Below are 16,674 nucleotides of genomic sequence, written 5' to 3' on the forward strand. Positions count from 1 at the left end.
GCAGGAACAAAACAGAAAGCAAGCTGAGGTTGCCTGGAAACTGCTACTTGTCCAACAGTCATTAAGTTATACTTACAGTTAATTCAATCCATCAGTGCCCATGTGCTGACTCAACTTTAATACTTTACACATGACTGTTGTAAACAGGGAGGGGGCGGTGCTAAAGCACAAACCACGCCCCTACTCGGGCACAAACAGACACCTCGCATAGATTTCAACACGTCCACTCTCTCTCTCTCTCTCTCTCTCTCTCTCTCTCTGTGTTGCACTTACCCGGCAGTGTGCTCCGCTGTGCTTGAAGGTGACTGCAGCTCCTCCGCTACCCTTCTACCTTGCTCACTGTGTACAGGCAGCCTCTGCAGAGCTCTATGCTTCGTAGGGGCGACACAAACATGCTGCAACACATGCTGCTGACGCTCACTTTGCTCTCCTGTACTGACTCAGCTAACTTCCTCCTCCTACTTTCCACACTCCTGTCCTCTCCTCTGCTGCCGCTCCCCTGTTAATTCTCGCAGCGCGTGTGGAGTCAAGAGACGCTACGCTGACAAACACAGCTTGCTGTTACTGACTTGACAGGGCTGGTCACGGGGAGAGTGCCGAGCATTCTCCTCCCCTTCTACTGTAAACTCTCTCTTCCCTCCTCCTCGGGCTCCCCCTTCCCTCCATTCTTTCTTCCGTCCTTCCCTGTCCACCTCTGCTCCGGCTTCTTCTTCTTCCTCCTCCTCCCTTCTATTGCTGCTGTGTCTTCTGGCTCGTTGCATTGACTGACTGACCGTGCCTCCGCAGGTGAATGCCGGGAATTAGGCCAAGGGTCGGGCCTGCAATGACCCCCTGAGAGCGGATCAGTTTACACTCCAAGCAGCTTTGGTTACACACACACACACACACACACACAGACACAGTGGGCACAAACACACAGGCACACAACATCCTACTGCATTACAGAAGATGCCACTTCATCCATCTTTGACCTCTGGGTGTTGGTAAGGAATGACATCATCAGTACACATGGACATGACAGCAGCTTCACCTTGACACTTAATTAGCACCCCCTCCCCTGCCATACACCACGTGTTCCTCTTGGGTAACAAACACAAATGCACAAACATCTGTCAGCACACTGAATGTTTTCAGCTGCAAGTGTCTCCTGTGGCTTTTCACTTGGTATTAAGCCAACAACAATATTATCTTCTGTGTATTTTTGTGGGCCGTTCTCATTTAAAAGCAAATCTACAAAACAAACAACTCGGTCACAAAACCAGATATGGGTAGTAAAGAGATTTGCAATCTCAAGGAGTCACAAGCCTCCGGAGGATGGATTTTCCAAAGTCATGCACATTTGAATAAAAATAGACCTCAACTAATGAGCTTATTGCAGCACACCTGTGTGGCCAAACAAATGTGTCGCCTGAAGGGATACTGACATAAATGTGAAAGGTATAAAGAGTTTGAAATCTGTTTACTTTTTCCAAAATTGTGTCTGTGCCCTCTAGGAGATAAGATAACGGACACACTTTCTGATTTTGAGTTTCACAATATCCACACAGGATACAGGGAGGAAAAGTAGGGCACTATTGAGAGCCATAACAAAATCATCATTTCTAAGATTTCATGTTTATTGTGAAAAGACGCATTAAGATATCTCACCCACTAATATTTTCTGAGGCTCTCTCTCGCTCTTTCTCTCTCTCACATGCATACACTCACACTCACGCACACACACGCACACACACACACACACACACACACACACACAAATATTATACCTGAGAGTCATTTTGATTTTCCTGTGGTGGAAACAGAAGAACATTGTCTGGAGCGCCCTCTTCTGGCTGTAATAGGGAGTGAAAGAGTTCAGACCTACGTTACAGTATACAGCTGTAATCACTGAAAACAGATCACTATTGTTTTAAAAGCAAAAGTAACAATGTTAAGCCTCACTCTGCATTCACATCTAATGAGGTCCAGCACATGGTCTGTAGCTCATGAGACAAATTATTTAAATAATCCTATTAAGATAATCCTGAATTCCACCGCTGAAGTCCTTCTCTATAGTTGTCTTTCTTTTAAATTACAAAGTACACAAATACACTAAAAATGTATTCTTAAAACAAGCTAATTAAGCAATAGCTCTACATGCACACTGGAGGTATTAGTAATGGCCTTTCAACCATCATAGGGATGATGGATTTCATTAGCAGCAAGAAAGCGAGCTTTGAAGTATCCAGGTGTGTAGCAGTAGACACAGATGGCATAAACATCTAATATTTGTCTTTATCTCTGCTTTATAACAGTTAATTGGAGTTAACAACAGTAAAATGGAGCAAAGCGTGTTATCTAAATGTTTATTAGACAAGCCTCAATTAAGCATGGGAACGTGCACAGCTCCCAGTACGTACCATGTGTTTTACTGAAGCCAACCGTTAGTAATCATGTTAGCCAGTATTAGTATTGTTAGTATTGTTATTGTTAGAGTCCGAGACATGTACAGCAGCACGGGGGTAGCAAGTAGCAATCCCAGCCATCCAAAGCCGGCGAGCTCGCCCTTACCAACGCTTCAGTTGTGCTGCTCTCGTTCCCCATGACTCAGCCAGCTGCAGGGCCACAACTGCGCTGACCGACAGCCTCTCACATCAGCTGGCTGAAAGACACCGGCACAGAAGGACCATCAGAGTGCGACTATTCCCAGAGAGACGCAGACTGAACAGGGGATCTGTGGTCCCTCAGTAGTCACAGACTCCTGCTGCACAGGATTAGAGGTCTCTGGTATGAAGTTGAACCAGCAGGGAGGGAGAATGGTTGAGAGTGTGTCTTGTTTTAAAGATTAGGGATCTGTGATGCAAGACCTCCCTCCCAGATCAAAGTGCAGGCTTTACCTCTGCTGATGTGGGCTTATAATCAGAAACAGCTTCCTCACAGCATCTTGTAATTATAAAAATAATTTCTAGAGACTACTTTAATGGTACATTTACAATGACCAGCAGGACCCATCTGGTCTGGATTACCTCAAACAAATGGCATTGCCTCCCAGAAAAAAACACCTTGACATGCAGTGTGCTGCGACTGAGTGACTGTAGCATACTGACACAGTGACTGAGGCTCAGTAAGGTAATCCTCATGTGGTAAATAACAGACTGTGGCTTCCAGCAGGGTTCAGTCTGTTGACGAAGTCAAGGCTATTGAAACCATTCCGGAGCATCTCCAATCCAATTTGTAATCACGACATAAACAGTATGTTTTAGAAAGGCTTTGTAAAGATATTTTAATTATTGGAAGAAGAGGACAAAAGTTTTTAGCCGTGGACTGATTTTGTATCAAATACAGGTAGAACCACTTTCATAATCATATCAAATATCTTCTGACAATTATCTTTCTTGTTTATTTCTTTGTTGTATGAATTGCAGCTGAGCAGTAAACACTCGTGCCGACAGAAATGTTGTTTGTGCATTCCTCATATATGACTGCAGGGACTGTACGGTGTATAGTCAGGAAGCACTGACCTGAATATGCAAGACTTTATAAATAGAAATCTGTCCGCTGCTGTTAGACTTTATTCCAGTCTTGTGCACAATTTGTCATGCACACTTCATTTCCAAAAAAATCCCATGGGGAAATTAAATATCTGGATTTCCCCTTATCTTAATTGTCACTTATTCTGTGGTGTGGCAACTCTTCTCCCTGCTTTCTATTTGTGTGAATGGGGTGTAATTTCAGCCTTCAAGCTGTGGACGTGTGTGCACTTTAGCTGGTGGCCGTGTTTCAGGGCTTTTTGGCAGCATAGGGGGCACTGGAGCAAATCATGTGATTCGACTGTTGCCTGGTCTTTTCTCACCTCATCTTGGCCTGTCAGTCACTCAACATGAGCCGACGTTTAAGCTCTTGGGTTTGGATGAGCACCGTATGTCTTTGCTTAGACACCTACAGTATGAGGTTACCGTTTCCTGCCCTGTAACTGACCCCTCCACATGGCACAAGAAAACCAGCAGGAACACAACCTGTTCAAACGTTGTTCAAAATCCATTGTAGTATTTCTCAGATAACACACATAATATAATTCAACAAGGTAAGAGACCGAGGAAAGCAGGTAAACATAGAGTACAGTAGATAAAGTTCTGGTTTAAACCAAGTTCTTCAACATGACCAAGGCCACATACATTGAAATCATCATAAAACATCAAACCAGCTGATAACAAAAGCAAAACAAAGACACACATTTCAATACAAGCCTTCGCAATCCCCACTCTTTACCTCGTGTTGCTCTATTTACATATATTGTTGACCACTACAAACCAAACAAATAATTCAAAAATCTGTACCATTGCTGCAACGCATCAACTACTCACCAATGCAAACAAGAGACTCTTCCACACACCGTGTGAAGCTTTTGACAAACCCAAATCCACTCTGTGTTTACTGTCCAACTCAAGGCCAATATTTGTTTCTGTCCTCTCCACTGAGGAGACCCAGTCTGTTGCTATTTTTGTATTGCACACTGAGTGGGAGGAGAGGACGGAGGGTGGACACAGGACAGGGACAGAAGAGGGGACAGGACTGAGGGGAGGCGACCGAACTGGAGCTGGGGAAGCCATGTCTGCTTACGGTGGTAGTGGTAGTGTGGGGGGGGGGGGGGGGGGGAATCACCTGCTCTGACAAGCTCAGGAGGCCTGGCGGTCAGCTGGAGGGGACGCTAGTTCTAAAGGCAACACTGTGACCAAACAGGCACGCTATGGACAGAAGGATGGGGTGATGCTGTTTCAGTGCCTCTCGTCTGTCCATTTGGCAGAGACTGACAAGAGTTAAAACACTACTGCAAACCTGCTCTAACAAGACGACCAATGGCATGAATAGCAAAGCAACCATGCAAGCAGGAGTCAAACTGACATATCTGGACACCAGAGGGTTTGGAATATTTTTAGGATCCTGTCTTATCTGCCTTCATCACAGGCCATCTTCAGCTGAGTGCCCAGTCTGGGACACAGCAGGCGCAATATCATTCCTATAAATAACACTGGTTTGATCAGCTCTGTTTCTAACAAGCTTACTTCAAACACACTTGTTCCATTTCAGGTTTCTCAGCTGTCATCCAGTCTTTTGCCTGAATAAATCCAACACATGCACACTATCCATTCGCTTGTCAACCTGCCTCCCATCTTCCTCTACTACCATCAGCATCACCCTCTCACTTTTTATACTCAGCTCCTCCCTTCCTCGCCGTCTCCACAGCTCCTTTTCCTTGCTGACGTCGCCCCTCCTCCACCACTTGAGTCTCTCTCTCTGCCTTTGCCTGAGTAAAGACTCAGCTGTCGACCAGAAAAAGGCATTGATGCTTCACTGCAGAGCGCCCCTGCTCAGCATCCTCCCTCTCCTCCTGTTTACCTGTCTTCGTGAGATTCCGATGCAGCTCCCCATCTTGTATTCCATGTCCTCCTCTGGTGAAGTGACTCTGGCACTACATGGCTTACAGAGCACTTTCCTGCAGAACTGCATCGTTATCAGTCAAGACTGAGCATCACCAGGGAAGGCAGATCTCTGCTGGAGCTGCTGAGTGAGCGTGTGCACGCCCCTGTGTCTGTACGAGTGTGTGCCTCAGTGACTAATAAGTGCTCGGCACTGCATAGCCCGTGGTGCGCCTGTGACATATATTTTCAAGCCATTGTTATATAAAATCTACATTACATAAGGAATCCAAACTCAGTAAAACGAGCGTGAAAAAAAGGGAGCTTCTCTTTCCAGCCTCATATGCTGCTTAGCCTTACATCACTGCACGGGTGGGACTGAAGCACCGCTTTGGAGGGAAAAAAATGCTCAGAGAGGCAGAGAGGAAGAGATGGGGAGGCAGCATAGAGCGTGTCTGTCCCTTTAAAAGAGCCAGAGATGGTGGTATATCATCATGATGAGAAGGCACGATGATTTCAGTGTGTTCATCCAACTAAATCAGATCATAGTTAAGTCGTTAACAAAACAGAGCAGGGGGGGATTATTTTCTTTTGCTTATCCACACTACCTTCCTTTACATATTTATACAATCAGCAGAAACATGGATCCTGACAATGCCTGTTCTCAAGATAGCAACCATCTACAGTGGTGTTTTTCTTGGAAATTACAATTACACAATTAAGGGAAGGAACAGGATTAGGTCTTCATTTTTGGGGATTTTCAAATTGTTTAAAAAAAAAGATGAAAATGCTGGCAAATTATCTGCACATCAGCACTGCACTATACACAAATAGAAAGCCTACACCTGGACATAATAAGTTGATTGAAAAACCGCATACAGTATATGGTAGCTAGGAAACATTGTCCCAACCGGGCCGGAGCTGGTTTGTGTTCATTCATTCTCAAATCACATCACAGTAAGGCAGTGGTTGCCTGACCTTTAGGCATGTGGACCCTTAATGTGAATTAATCTCTCCTTGTGACCCATTGTAACCAGTTGCATATCTAGGTCATGGGTCATGGACTTTATGTGCACACACATGCCATTTGTTCTGCGTCTTTCAGGGAACTGCACAGCACTAATACATATTTAAAGGTTTTCTGTATGATATTCCGAACATCAATAAAGCTGCTAGCTAATATTTACTATGTAAAGATATAATGGAGTAATGTCTACCTGAGCAGAGAATGAAGTCGCTCTCCCTTGTGTGTGTGTGTTGTAATCTGAGCCTCTCTGTGCTTTGTTTACATAGCCAGGCTACCTGGGCGTTGTGTTTTAGTGCATGTGAGCGTGCCCCACTGGTTAGCTCATGGCTGACGCTCTGCACTGCGCTGCGCTGATAAGGGATTAACAGCTGACTACACCTTCCCGACCGAAGGCGTTGATGCGGAAGCGTAGCACCCACCCTCCGGTTCCCCTCCAGCTAAACACAGTTGGCTCTGTCAGCACTGTTAGCTGCGAGCCGCTGGCTTAGCCGTTATCATGTTGAGGTGTGTGTCGGTAACAGATATGCTCTGAATTTCATATTGAGCACCTTTAATGCATGAGGTTGACCAGTTAACCCAGCTTATACCAACCCAAATATCATTCAAACAGAATATAGCATATATGCCATAAATAAATGAAAACAGAATGAAAACACCAAAATTCTCTTATTTCTCTTTTTATTATTCAAACTTCTAAAAACAGTAAAAAGTAGAAATTAAAACAAAATGTACAATTGAGTAATTGGGATCTCAATGATGTGTTTACAAGAGTAACCTTCACTGAAATTCGGCCTTTGAAAATTTAGAACAATTTGTCTTTATTATTTAGACATTTAAAAAAAGCATTAACACACCTAAAAACAACGTTCGGTTTCAACTAACAAAAAGTGGCAGGGTCCATCACTCATTCTGTGTGTTTGGAGGCTGAATCATTGTGTCTGTGATGTCGAAGGCCTCTATAAGCTCCTGGGGGGGAAAACAGTTGGAACATTAAAATCATGATCAAAGATTTTTTTTTTTTTTAAATCTGGGTCTTGTATCGTTGCTAGGTTAAGTCTTCTGTGTTGAGGCCAAAACTTGCTAACCTTCCACATTTTGGGGCTGATAGAGACGATGCATTGTTTACGGCTGATTGATCCTCCAGCTTCCACCTCTCCCTCCTCCACAGGTGCTGAGACACAAAAACACACAACACTGGTAAAGTCATTGGCCTAAAAACATTTTCTCTGTTATTTCCTGGTCCGAATTATACAACAAAATCTACATCTTCTCACCTATACAAGGCAATTTGGCATTATCCATGTACATCCGTGCCAACCCATCCTGAAACACACACAAAGTTGTCACACCTGTTAACAATCACTAGAGGGCAGAAAAGCTCAATTTAAACAAACATGAGTAAAGGCAGCTCACCCTGACTAGAAAAGACGTGTGGAAAATGTTCTCAACTGTCCGGGAAAACGATTTGGGGTCGATGACAAACTCGTAATACGATATAGGTGACGTTGCTGCGATAGAATACAGAGTCACATGAGCAAATAATAATAATAATAATAATAATAACACCACAATGATGATGAAATGTTAATATCCGTGAGCTCGGCTTTCAACTCACGGTCATCTTGATAATAACTCTTCAGGTATCCCAGGATCCTTTCCACCTCTTTCTCTGTCGCTTCTTGATGGGAGCCTTCCATTCTCTTCAGCTGACAGACAACATTAACATAATGCAGTAAGCATCGGGAACATTAAAACCCTCTCAGACAAGATGCCTTTTGAAAGACTATTGACCGACTTTGTCACTTTCACAACACAGTTGTGATGGTATTTCACTATCACAGCACAGATTGGTCATCTATTGTTACACACTGAGATTAATTAATGAGGAGCTAGAGGAAAGTGAGCATAACAGTTGCCAATCAATGGTACATGAATATGTGGTTATGATAAATCTGAACATTATCAACTTTTTTTTCTTCCTCATCGTGTTAGATAAAGAACTACATTACTTGGCGGAAAAATTATTCATCTACTATCAATAAATGATTGCATTTTTTTGTTTTGTTTTCAAGTGCAGCTACCTGAGTAGGCATTATCCTTTTGGCTTCCTTGCTGGGGGCCTTCCTTTGCCGTTCTATCCTTTGCTTCGGAGGAGGCGGCTCTGCATGGAACGAACCCATCCTGATGAAACGAGTCCCACGGCAATGAAAATGTCAGAGACAGAAAATATAGTGCAGAAGGACAGTAATTAACCAGGGAAAATGCAATAATAACCTATAAATAAAAACAACTATAATAAACCTATTTAAAGGCACTTACATGTAGTGGAAGGCGGGTGCTGCCCGGACACAGCACTCTGCTCTCCTGGCCACTCTGTGCCAAGCGTCCTGGGGCAAGTAGCCGTCAGCTGCCCCTCCGTTCTGCTGCTCGTCCTCCCCGTCTTCTAGTCGGTTGAGACCCATGAAGGACAGCTGTCCGAGAAGAAGAGAGATCTCCACATGACCACTGCTACTTGGAGCTCACATTGAAAACCTATTCCGATTTTCTACATCGTTTATAGTAACACGTTAATCATGTTGCTTAATATGTTGTATTTTCTTCAATGTTTTTTCTCCTTTCTTTTGCTAAGTCTCTCTCTGTGTTGTACAATTAGGCACTGTGTTAAAGTTAAAGCCTGTCAGTGTCCCGTCTTTGTCCAGAAAAGGACAGAAACATTTTTCTATAACAACAAGTGTCCCTGGTTAAAGTTGAGAGGTACAGAACACTGACTTCAGACCATCTGTAAATGTAGTTATTACAATAAAGCTAGAATGATGATTTCTGTGGTCTTAAAAGGTGCATTCAATTGAGGTCACACTGTTCGATACATTTATTTGACTGCTCCTCACTGACCTATCAGACTAATTCAGGGGGAAAATCCCTCTCTCCAGTTTTAAATAAAACAATGACAGCAAGTATGTTAAGTTTTTCAACCAAAGGAAGAGACTTATTATAACTGAAGGATGAAATACTGTAAAGAATGAACACTGGCCGAGGCGATTTATCGATCTTGCGCTACTTCATGCAAGTAACAGCACACTGGGCCACCTCAGTGGTGCAAGGAACCAACCAACATCTTGTGTATGTAAGCGCTTATAATAGCGTAAACAATAAACTCACTCACAAGATGCTCGGCAAAAGCAGTGGGATCAAAAGCAGTGCCCTCGGCGAACAGTTGGCTGGCTTTCTCCTTTCCCAGATCTGTGGCCACAACAAGGAGCTGGGCATCCAGAGCTGCTTCTCTCGCCTGCCGGACTGCCAGGGAACACAGGGAAAGCACACTGAGCAGAATGTAGGGCTGCGTGTTGACGATGACTCCTAAGTCAGGTATGAATTGTTACTCTGGACTTTGAATTCCTCATTTACATACACTGTAGTGTTATATTTGTGTTTATATAACGTGCAACGTCCGATGCATATTTACTTAAGTGAAAACCCTAAAATTAAGAATTTGCTCCAATTGAGAAAATGTAAAACGCTGTGGCTTGCCTCGACACTTTCCGTGTATTAATTAAACAGCCCCGCAGTCTAATCATGCCAAAAGGCATAGTCACTGGATTGCAGCCCAAATTCAACATTTCTGTGGTTTCAATCACACTTACCATCTTTAAACAGTTTGTTTGCCTCTTCTAAAACTTCTGTGAGCTTGTTGTTGGAGGGTCTCAGCATATCTTCCCTGTTCTCTAGAGGGAAACACACAGGAAGGAAATGCATCAAAGACGTGTCAACAAATAAAGTTAAAACAACATCAACGTCCTCTGCCTGTCAGTCTTACTTACGTTGCACTGAGTTGATGAGGTCTCTGTACTTGCTCCGTATCTCTCTCCTGAGTCCCGGGTCATTGTCCTCGTCTTGCAGGTCAGCTGCGCCTAAGTCACAATCACCATCGTCCCCGTCACTTTGCTGTTGTTGTTGTTGTTCTCCTTTCCTTCGGCCAGCAGAGCCATTCTGCCGCGTAGCTTCCTCATCACCACCTGCTTTGGCCCTCTTCATCTTTGACGTTAGTCGTTTAGCGGACGAGCTGCGTATTGTGAGAGGGAAACACGCGGACGTAAAACACAACAGGATCAGTATCACTCTAGACAAAGTATGTCTGTGTTTGTAATAGTTTAGTTAACTTCCTTCTGGCTAAACATTTAGAAGAATAGAGTATAAAGACAATCTGATTCAAGTTGTTATTTTGCGACATGTCATTTTGCGTCACCCATCATAACCGGTTTCCGTAAAACCAAAGACGTCAATAAAGTCAAGATAACATTCCGCTACTCTACCCCGTTAACGAGGAGGCTAGGCCAGGTGTTATATATTCTTATATACAGTCTTTGTGTTACATTGAATAAAAGTCGTCGATGTGGTTGATATGATGCACTCGACTCACCGATGTCGTACTGCATACCGTAAAGTGCTAAATGGGAACTAACCATAGCTAACGTTAGCTGTTAACTAACTAACGTTACTTACAAACAGCGTGTCATTGTATATCAACAAGTCACACCATTGTTGTTACTGCAAATAGGTAAATGCATAGTTACCAAACATACCAAAGCAGCGGAAATATATTTTAAAAACCCAAACCATGTTCGCCTATCAGCAAAACCATAAGCAACAAACGTAAACACGGAAGTACTAGACAGACTGTCATCTCGTTTTAGTTACTTTCAGTGCTCCTTTGGTTTTAGCGAACGTTAGCTAATGTTAGCTAGCACAATCAGTTGTGTAAACAACGTAGCTACACGTTAACGTTAATATATTTATCGCTCCTGCCCTATCAAAGGTCACACTAAAAATAAACGCATTGCGTGCTTTAGTTATTGTTAAACTAGTTGGATCTATCCATTTTCTGACGATACTTGAACATAAGTACCTGTGTAGCAGCAGAAGGCGTTCCTGGAGCGTTTCAGCAGGCTAGACGATGACGAAGTTAGTTTCGTATTGGTACTGCCTTATCTGAGAACGGAAACTGAAATTGAAACTTGTAATCAAATGACAAATTACACTTTAATAATAATAATAACAATAGTAGTAATAATGCAAAATAATAAAAAAAAATAAAGTACTTCCTCCCAATAAAAACATGAAAAAAAGGAAATGCATACATCAATCGGAATTAATAAAATATATTCAAACCTTCAATTATTAAAATAAATCAAATTAAAAGGAATAAATAATATATGTGAACATTCTCATTATATTGCCATGTTTCAAGATTAGCATTTAAAGCAATTAACAAGCACTAGGCATACTTTTAGCTGGGAACCCGAAACAAAGTATTTAAACGTAAATAAATGACTTAAATATATATATTGCCTTTTTTTACAAACAAGATCCACAATTGACGCGTTTTGGGTTTTTTTTGCCAAGCTTGTTGAGGTTTCAAATAAAATGCTCTCCCTCTAAACTTCAGATTAACGAACGCTTGACGAATATGGAACTAACTTCAGTAATCGTAAACAACACCCGCCTCTGCTCGGCGGTGAAAAAAATGAGACGCTCATCCGGGTCACTCACCGGCAGGTGGCGCGCTAATAATTTCAAGTGTCTTCGGCTGTTTTTATGGTTTCAAGTAGATGCACCCGAGGGTCCCCCATTTGGACGCAGAGTACATAAAAACTTAGAGAGTTTTGTGTTAAAAGTAACTGGCAGAGAACCCACGAAGAACGAATATAATGATGTTATAGTTCTGCAGAAACCTCAGCGTCCTGGGAACAACATGAACTAGGTCACTTCTACATGAGACAAACACATCTCCCATCAGCCAAGCAAACAAATAACAAAATATCATAAATCATACTCGATATGACTGGGACAGACCGGAGAAAACAGCTGCTACACCCCGTTAGCAACGTGCTACCTACGAACATGCAGCATGAAAAAGCATGTCCGCCTGACGGAGATTACGGACATAGTTTCCATTTCTCTCTCCGGTAAACCATCGCAGAGATATTCAGCTTCGAACACAAAAAGTCACACAGCTTTCATCGAATATTGTACTCACTTTTGGTCGAATCTCAGCGGAAAAATGAAATATCTCCGTACTTCCACTGCATGTATGTCCAGCTGCATGTGCTCCGTGTGAATCCGTTCGATTCGTGTCTCTCCGACACTCCTCGGCTTCTTGGGGAGGGTTGGAAGCTCAGCAAATCAGATTTCAGATCTGCCATCAGATGGGACGTTTTGGAGCTTTATTGGCTAATAGTGCTGTCAATCATCTAGCTTTCAATTCCAGGCAATTCTATTGGCTCCTACGGTTCGAAGGATGTCTCAATGGTGAAAATCGGAGAAAGGGGGGCTGAGATACAGCCCTGAACAGAGAGAGTGGGCTGAATCTGAAGCAGTATTTGACCTTAAACTAAACAACTAAAAAGGGCTTAGAAACAGCTTAAAACACTCAAAAAAGGTCCAATCTTCTGTCTTTTGATTCATTGAACACCAGGAGTGATACATAGAAGTGATATAGAGTGTTTTTGAATTTAAAAAATATTTTTTTATTCAAATATTGGAATATTTAATCAGTTTTCTAATTTTATATGCTCTATATTTTATAAATGTTTCACTGTATCTATGTATAACTGTGTATATACAGCCTATATCAGTTGTTCTAAGAGCTCAGCATATTTAAAGTCTTGGATTTCCATACTTTCCAAAAAACACTATCCTGAAATTGCTGTTTTTCCAGGGCAAGCTTTTGAATTTTCCAAGTTGTGCTGTGTTCCATCCTTATCTTATGTGAACCTGTAACATGTATTCTGATAGTTCCATCATTTTTCTCATCTCAAAAATATATTAAAAAAAAATATATATATATATTTTTTTTAATTTAATTATACACTTAATTAGGTATTTCTTATCTTTATTCTAGCTGAGGCCTGCAAATAGGCCTCGTGTATAAAAGGTTAAAGTGCTTAGTGTTTGTTTTTTTCGACATTTCAATGTGTTATATATTTAAAACAAATACGTTAAAACATGTTTACTTAAAAGTACAACGTTTCATATATACATGTGATAATGTTAGCTTGAAATAATAATTGCATATAAGTTAAGTTATATAGTTAAGGATTAAAACAGCCTAATAAAAGTTGCAAAACTGTTCCCTTTTAATGGGGTCTTTTATGATTGAACGTCACTGTGGCTTTTGTTTTAGGCTTCCCGTTATTTGCCAATATATTGCCCTGTTCGCCTATCCAGGAGGTTATATCATCGTATTATTTTACTAACGTTAATTTTAATAGTACGCTACATGCTGGTGTTTCAAGTGGTAAAGTATAATGTATTAATCCTACTTAAATGTTAAATCATTGCAAGTCAAAGGCTTTTTGGCAGCCAGCAAAAACAAGGACAACCATGTCCCTGATCTCCAGTATGCTATGATTTAACGTTTTCTCACATCTGTATAAATAAAGCTGTCTTTAAATAGTAAATAGTGAGAGTAAAACTGTCAACCCTCGATCTCTCCGTCTGTCATCTACAGCTGAGGTTGGAGACAATGAGATGCAAATGAGCTCCGCTCGTCTGCAGCTAATCCCTCCATGACCTCTCCGTGCTGGGAAGCCGAAATAATGTACTTTGTATGTGAGCATGCGGGACCAGAAGCAATGTTTTAACACTCGAAAACTGGCATCGAGGTAATTTCGTTGTTTCGTAATGGGGGAGCTGAGGTCCACGTCTCCCGGTCCTCGTTTGGACCTAAACAACTTTGACTCGGCCGCAGCGGAGAGGAGTCGGTACGTCTTAACGAGTCCCCGCTCGCTGGAGTCCTGCACGCGACTCGGTATCAAACCCGTGGAACTTCTGATCAAGTCGCTGAATGACTTCATTGCTGAGCAGCATGGCGTGCCCTTTGAGGCGATGAGAGTCATGCACGAATCCTACGAAAGGGAGAGACTGAAGCTTTTACAAATGTGCCGAGAGGAGAGGCGGAGGATTATCCGGGCGGCGGGCGACAGGTGGCCATCAGGCAGTAACAGAGTGTCAGGCCCGGAGGTGGCGCCTGGCACCAAACTGAAGGGCCACAAAGGGGACAGAGAGACAGCGGGGTCCATCCCGTATGCGGAGCTGTGCTTTAAGGGGAAACCTGCCAGCAGGTCCTCCTGTTCTAACAGAGACAGGAGCACGGTCTGCAGCTTCAGTCTGGGAGACCTCAGACACACCGCGGCCACCGAGATGAAACTGGACAAGCTCACCCGGGACATTCAAAAGAAGATGTGCGTCACAGTATCAGAGAGCGACCGCAAGATAGCGGCTCTCATGTTGGTGAAGCACCAGGAGGAGCAGACCTGCCTGCAGCTCTGTCAGCGGGAGGAACAGGAGCGGCAGGAGGCCCGCAGGCACGAGGATGCCCTGCGGGCCGAGGCGGACAAACAGATGAGGAGGAAACTGAGGCAGAGTATGCGACGCTGGCACGAAGAGCTGGAGGCCCGCAGGAGGCTGAGGGAGCGTCGGGAGGAAGAGAAAGCGGGACAGCTGGAGCTGGAGGTGCTGCTGCAAGAAGACCGCTGGAGGAGGCTGAGAGAGGAGGTGGAGGTCCAACGCAGAGGAAAGATCGAGGCTGTGCGGAGAGAGGCGGGTGGCCGCAAACGCTACCAGGAGAAGCTGCTGAGGGAGAAGGAGGAGGTGGAGAAAAGGGAGCGAGAGAGGGAGCGACAGGTGGTGGCGGAGAAGGAGCAGAGGGCCAGGAGGAGCAAAGTGTCGCGGGAAAGGGAGGAGATGAGGAGGCTGCAGGAGTTAAATCGTAGGGAGCTGCTACGTCACGTCCTGCTGAAACAGCAGGTAGAGCAACAGGCGGTGGAAGAGGAGGCAAAGGTGAGGAACGCGCTCGAGGAGAAGCTGCGACACTCCCGCGTGAAACGCGCCCAGGCCCTGGAGGCGCGACTGAGGGAGCTGCAGGAGCGGGCGGCCCGGGAGGACGAGCAGGTTCGGAGAGCGCAGCAGAGGGCCGAGATGCAGAGCCACCAGCAGCTCGCACACAAGCAGATCCTGGTCCAGCTGAGCCAGCGCCGCACGGAGAGAGCCGTCCTGCGCGCATCAGCCCAGCAGAGGAGCAGAGGTCAGGAGGCGCGCCGGTACAACACGAGCAGGCAGCTGTGTCACCAGAGGCTGAGGGAGAAGATGCAGAGGGAGGAGGAGGCCGCGAGGAGGGCCCGGGAGAGCTGCATCTTCATGAAGGACTGGAGGAGGGAGAGACTGCGGAGACAGCGGGAGCAGATACAGGAGGAGGCGCACCGGCTGGCTCGGGCCTCCTTTCACATGAGGGACAGAGTGAGACAGCAGACGCACAGGCGAACCTTTGACCAGATGGCTCTGGAGGCTCAGCTGACTGCCTCCATGAGCCGCATGAAGCTATGAAAGGAATGATCAACTCCCATCCTGACGTCTGCAGCAAGGACGTGCCATACAGTGTTATAACAGTGTGCACGTTGCTGCACGGGGGGCCCAGTGCAGCAACGTTTGTGATATAACAAAATATTCTATTAAAAAACGCCTGATAGAATAAACTTCATTCTGCTTTGCAGAAATATGCTTTTTTTTCTTTCTTTTGTATCATGTGAATCATCTTGTAACCCTTGTGAGTTATCTTTGGATCCCCTGCCATATTTTTTTTTTCCAGGATGGAGAAGAAATGACCCGCCCGACTCTGCCTCTGATTGGCTTATACCCTGATATTCTTACCCCTAAAACCCAATCAATCCTTTACAGTAACACCAGCTTTCATATAGAATAACTAAAAACAACTCAGCTCTGTGAGCACAAAATAGTCTTTGTTTCACCACACATGCATCAAATCAAAGCAGTTTGTATTGTGATCCACTATCACACCACAGCAATAAATGGTTAAATGTCAGGGATGCGAGATCAACTTCCAAGCTTAGAAGGGATCCGAAATAAAATTGAGCAGTGCTGGTGAGACTTGCAGACCAGAGAATTAAGGGTTAACTTGTAGTCTGCTTGAAGGCTGACATCTGTGTTTTGAATGTGATATGAGCAGCCATTAGCAGCCAGCGGAGTGCAGATAACATTTCGAGAAAACTTTAGGGAGGTTGAATATGAGATAAGCTACAGCGCTCTGAATGAGGCCAGACTCTGCTTAGTGTTAAGCACCATTGTGTTGTTATTTCTGCTCCTCTGACTTTATTCAGTGTCTACCATAACCTCATGTCTCGCCAGAAGCACTTTCAAAAACAATTTCTTTGTTTAAAGTAGGGCAGATTAAGCAAA

At 44.0% G+C, this 16,674-nt stretch overlaps 2 protein-coding genes across 4 annotated transcripts; one reads left to right on the forward strand and one right to left on the reverse strand.

Annotated features, from left to right (window-relative positions):
* Nucleotides 1-7,090: 7,090 nt before the first annotated feature.
* Nucleotides 7,091-11,409, reverse strand: nsmce4a (NSE4 homolog A, SMC5-SMC6 complex component). 3 transcript variants are annotated; one of them, XM_068724896.1, is made up of 11 exons: nucleotides 11,327-11,409; nucleotides 10,242-10,483; nucleotides 10,065-10,145; nucleotides 9,587-9,717; nucleotides 8,743-8,894; nucleotides 8,505-8,604; nucleotides 8,039-8,129; nucleotides 7,837-7,931; nucleotides 7,698-7,746; nucleotides 7,509-7,594; nucleotides 7,091-7,389 (listed from the first exon to the last, which is right to left on the reverse strand). In XM_068724896.1, exons 2-11 carry the CDS (start codon nucleotides 10,453-10,455, stop codon nucleotides 7,324-7,326), a joined length of 1,065 nt encoding a protein of 354 aa, XP_068580997.1. In that variant the 5' UTR covers nucleotides 10,456-10,483; nucleotides 11,327-11,409; the 3' UTR covers nucleotides 7,091-7,323. The 3 variants fall into 3 exon arrangements, with proteins under 3 accessions (XP_068580997.1, XP_068581000.1, XP_068580999.1); XM_068724899.1 differs by lacking the exon at nucleotides 11,327-11,409 and adding an exon at nucleotides 11,004-11,308; XM_068724898.1 differs by lacking the exon at nucleotides 11,327-11,409 and adding an exon at nucleotides 10,841-10,980.
* A 2,681-nt stretch (nucleotides 11,410-14,090) lies between these two features.
* On the forward strand, nucleotides 14,091-15,930 carry LOC137882996 (coiled-coil domain-containing protein 177-like). The gene has a single exon (XM_068724911.1). It carries the CDS (start codon nucleotides 14,104-14,106, stop codon nucleotides 15,802-15,804), a length of 1,701 nt encoding a protein of 566 aa, XP_068581012.1. The 5' UTR covers nucleotides 14,091-14,103; the 3' UTR covers nucleotides 15,805-15,930.
* The last annotated feature ends 744 nt before the right edge of the window (nucleotides 15,931-16,674 follow it).

Source organism: Cebidichthys violaceus, unplaced genomic scaffold (assembly GCF_023349555.1).
Source record: "Cebidichthys violaceus isolate CVI_PGR_0920_01 unplaced genomic scaffold, fCebVio1.0.p SCAF_10, whole genome shotgun sequence".
NCBI classification, from domain to species: Eukaryota; Metazoa; Chordata; class Actinopteri; order Perciformes; family Stichaeidae; genus Cebidichthys; species Cebidichthys violaceus.

Coding starts and splice junctions, on each gene's coding strand:
- LOC137882996 (XM_068724911.1), top strand. CDS start 14,104: ATGGGGGAGCTGAGGTCCACGTCTCCCGGTCCTCGTTTGGACCTAAAC.
- nsmce4a (XM_068724896.1), bottom strand. CDS start 10,455: ATGAAGAGGGCCAAAGCAGGTGGTGATGAGGAAGCTACGCGGCAGAAT. Junction 10,146..10,241: donor CCTCATCAACTCAGTGCAAC/GTAAGTAAGACT, acceptor GTTTCCCTCTAG/AGAACAGGGAAGATATGCTG. Junction 7,747..7,836: donor ACACGTCTTTTCTAGTCAGG/GTGAGCTGCCTT, acceptor TGTGTGTTTCAG/GATGGGTTGGCACGGATGTA.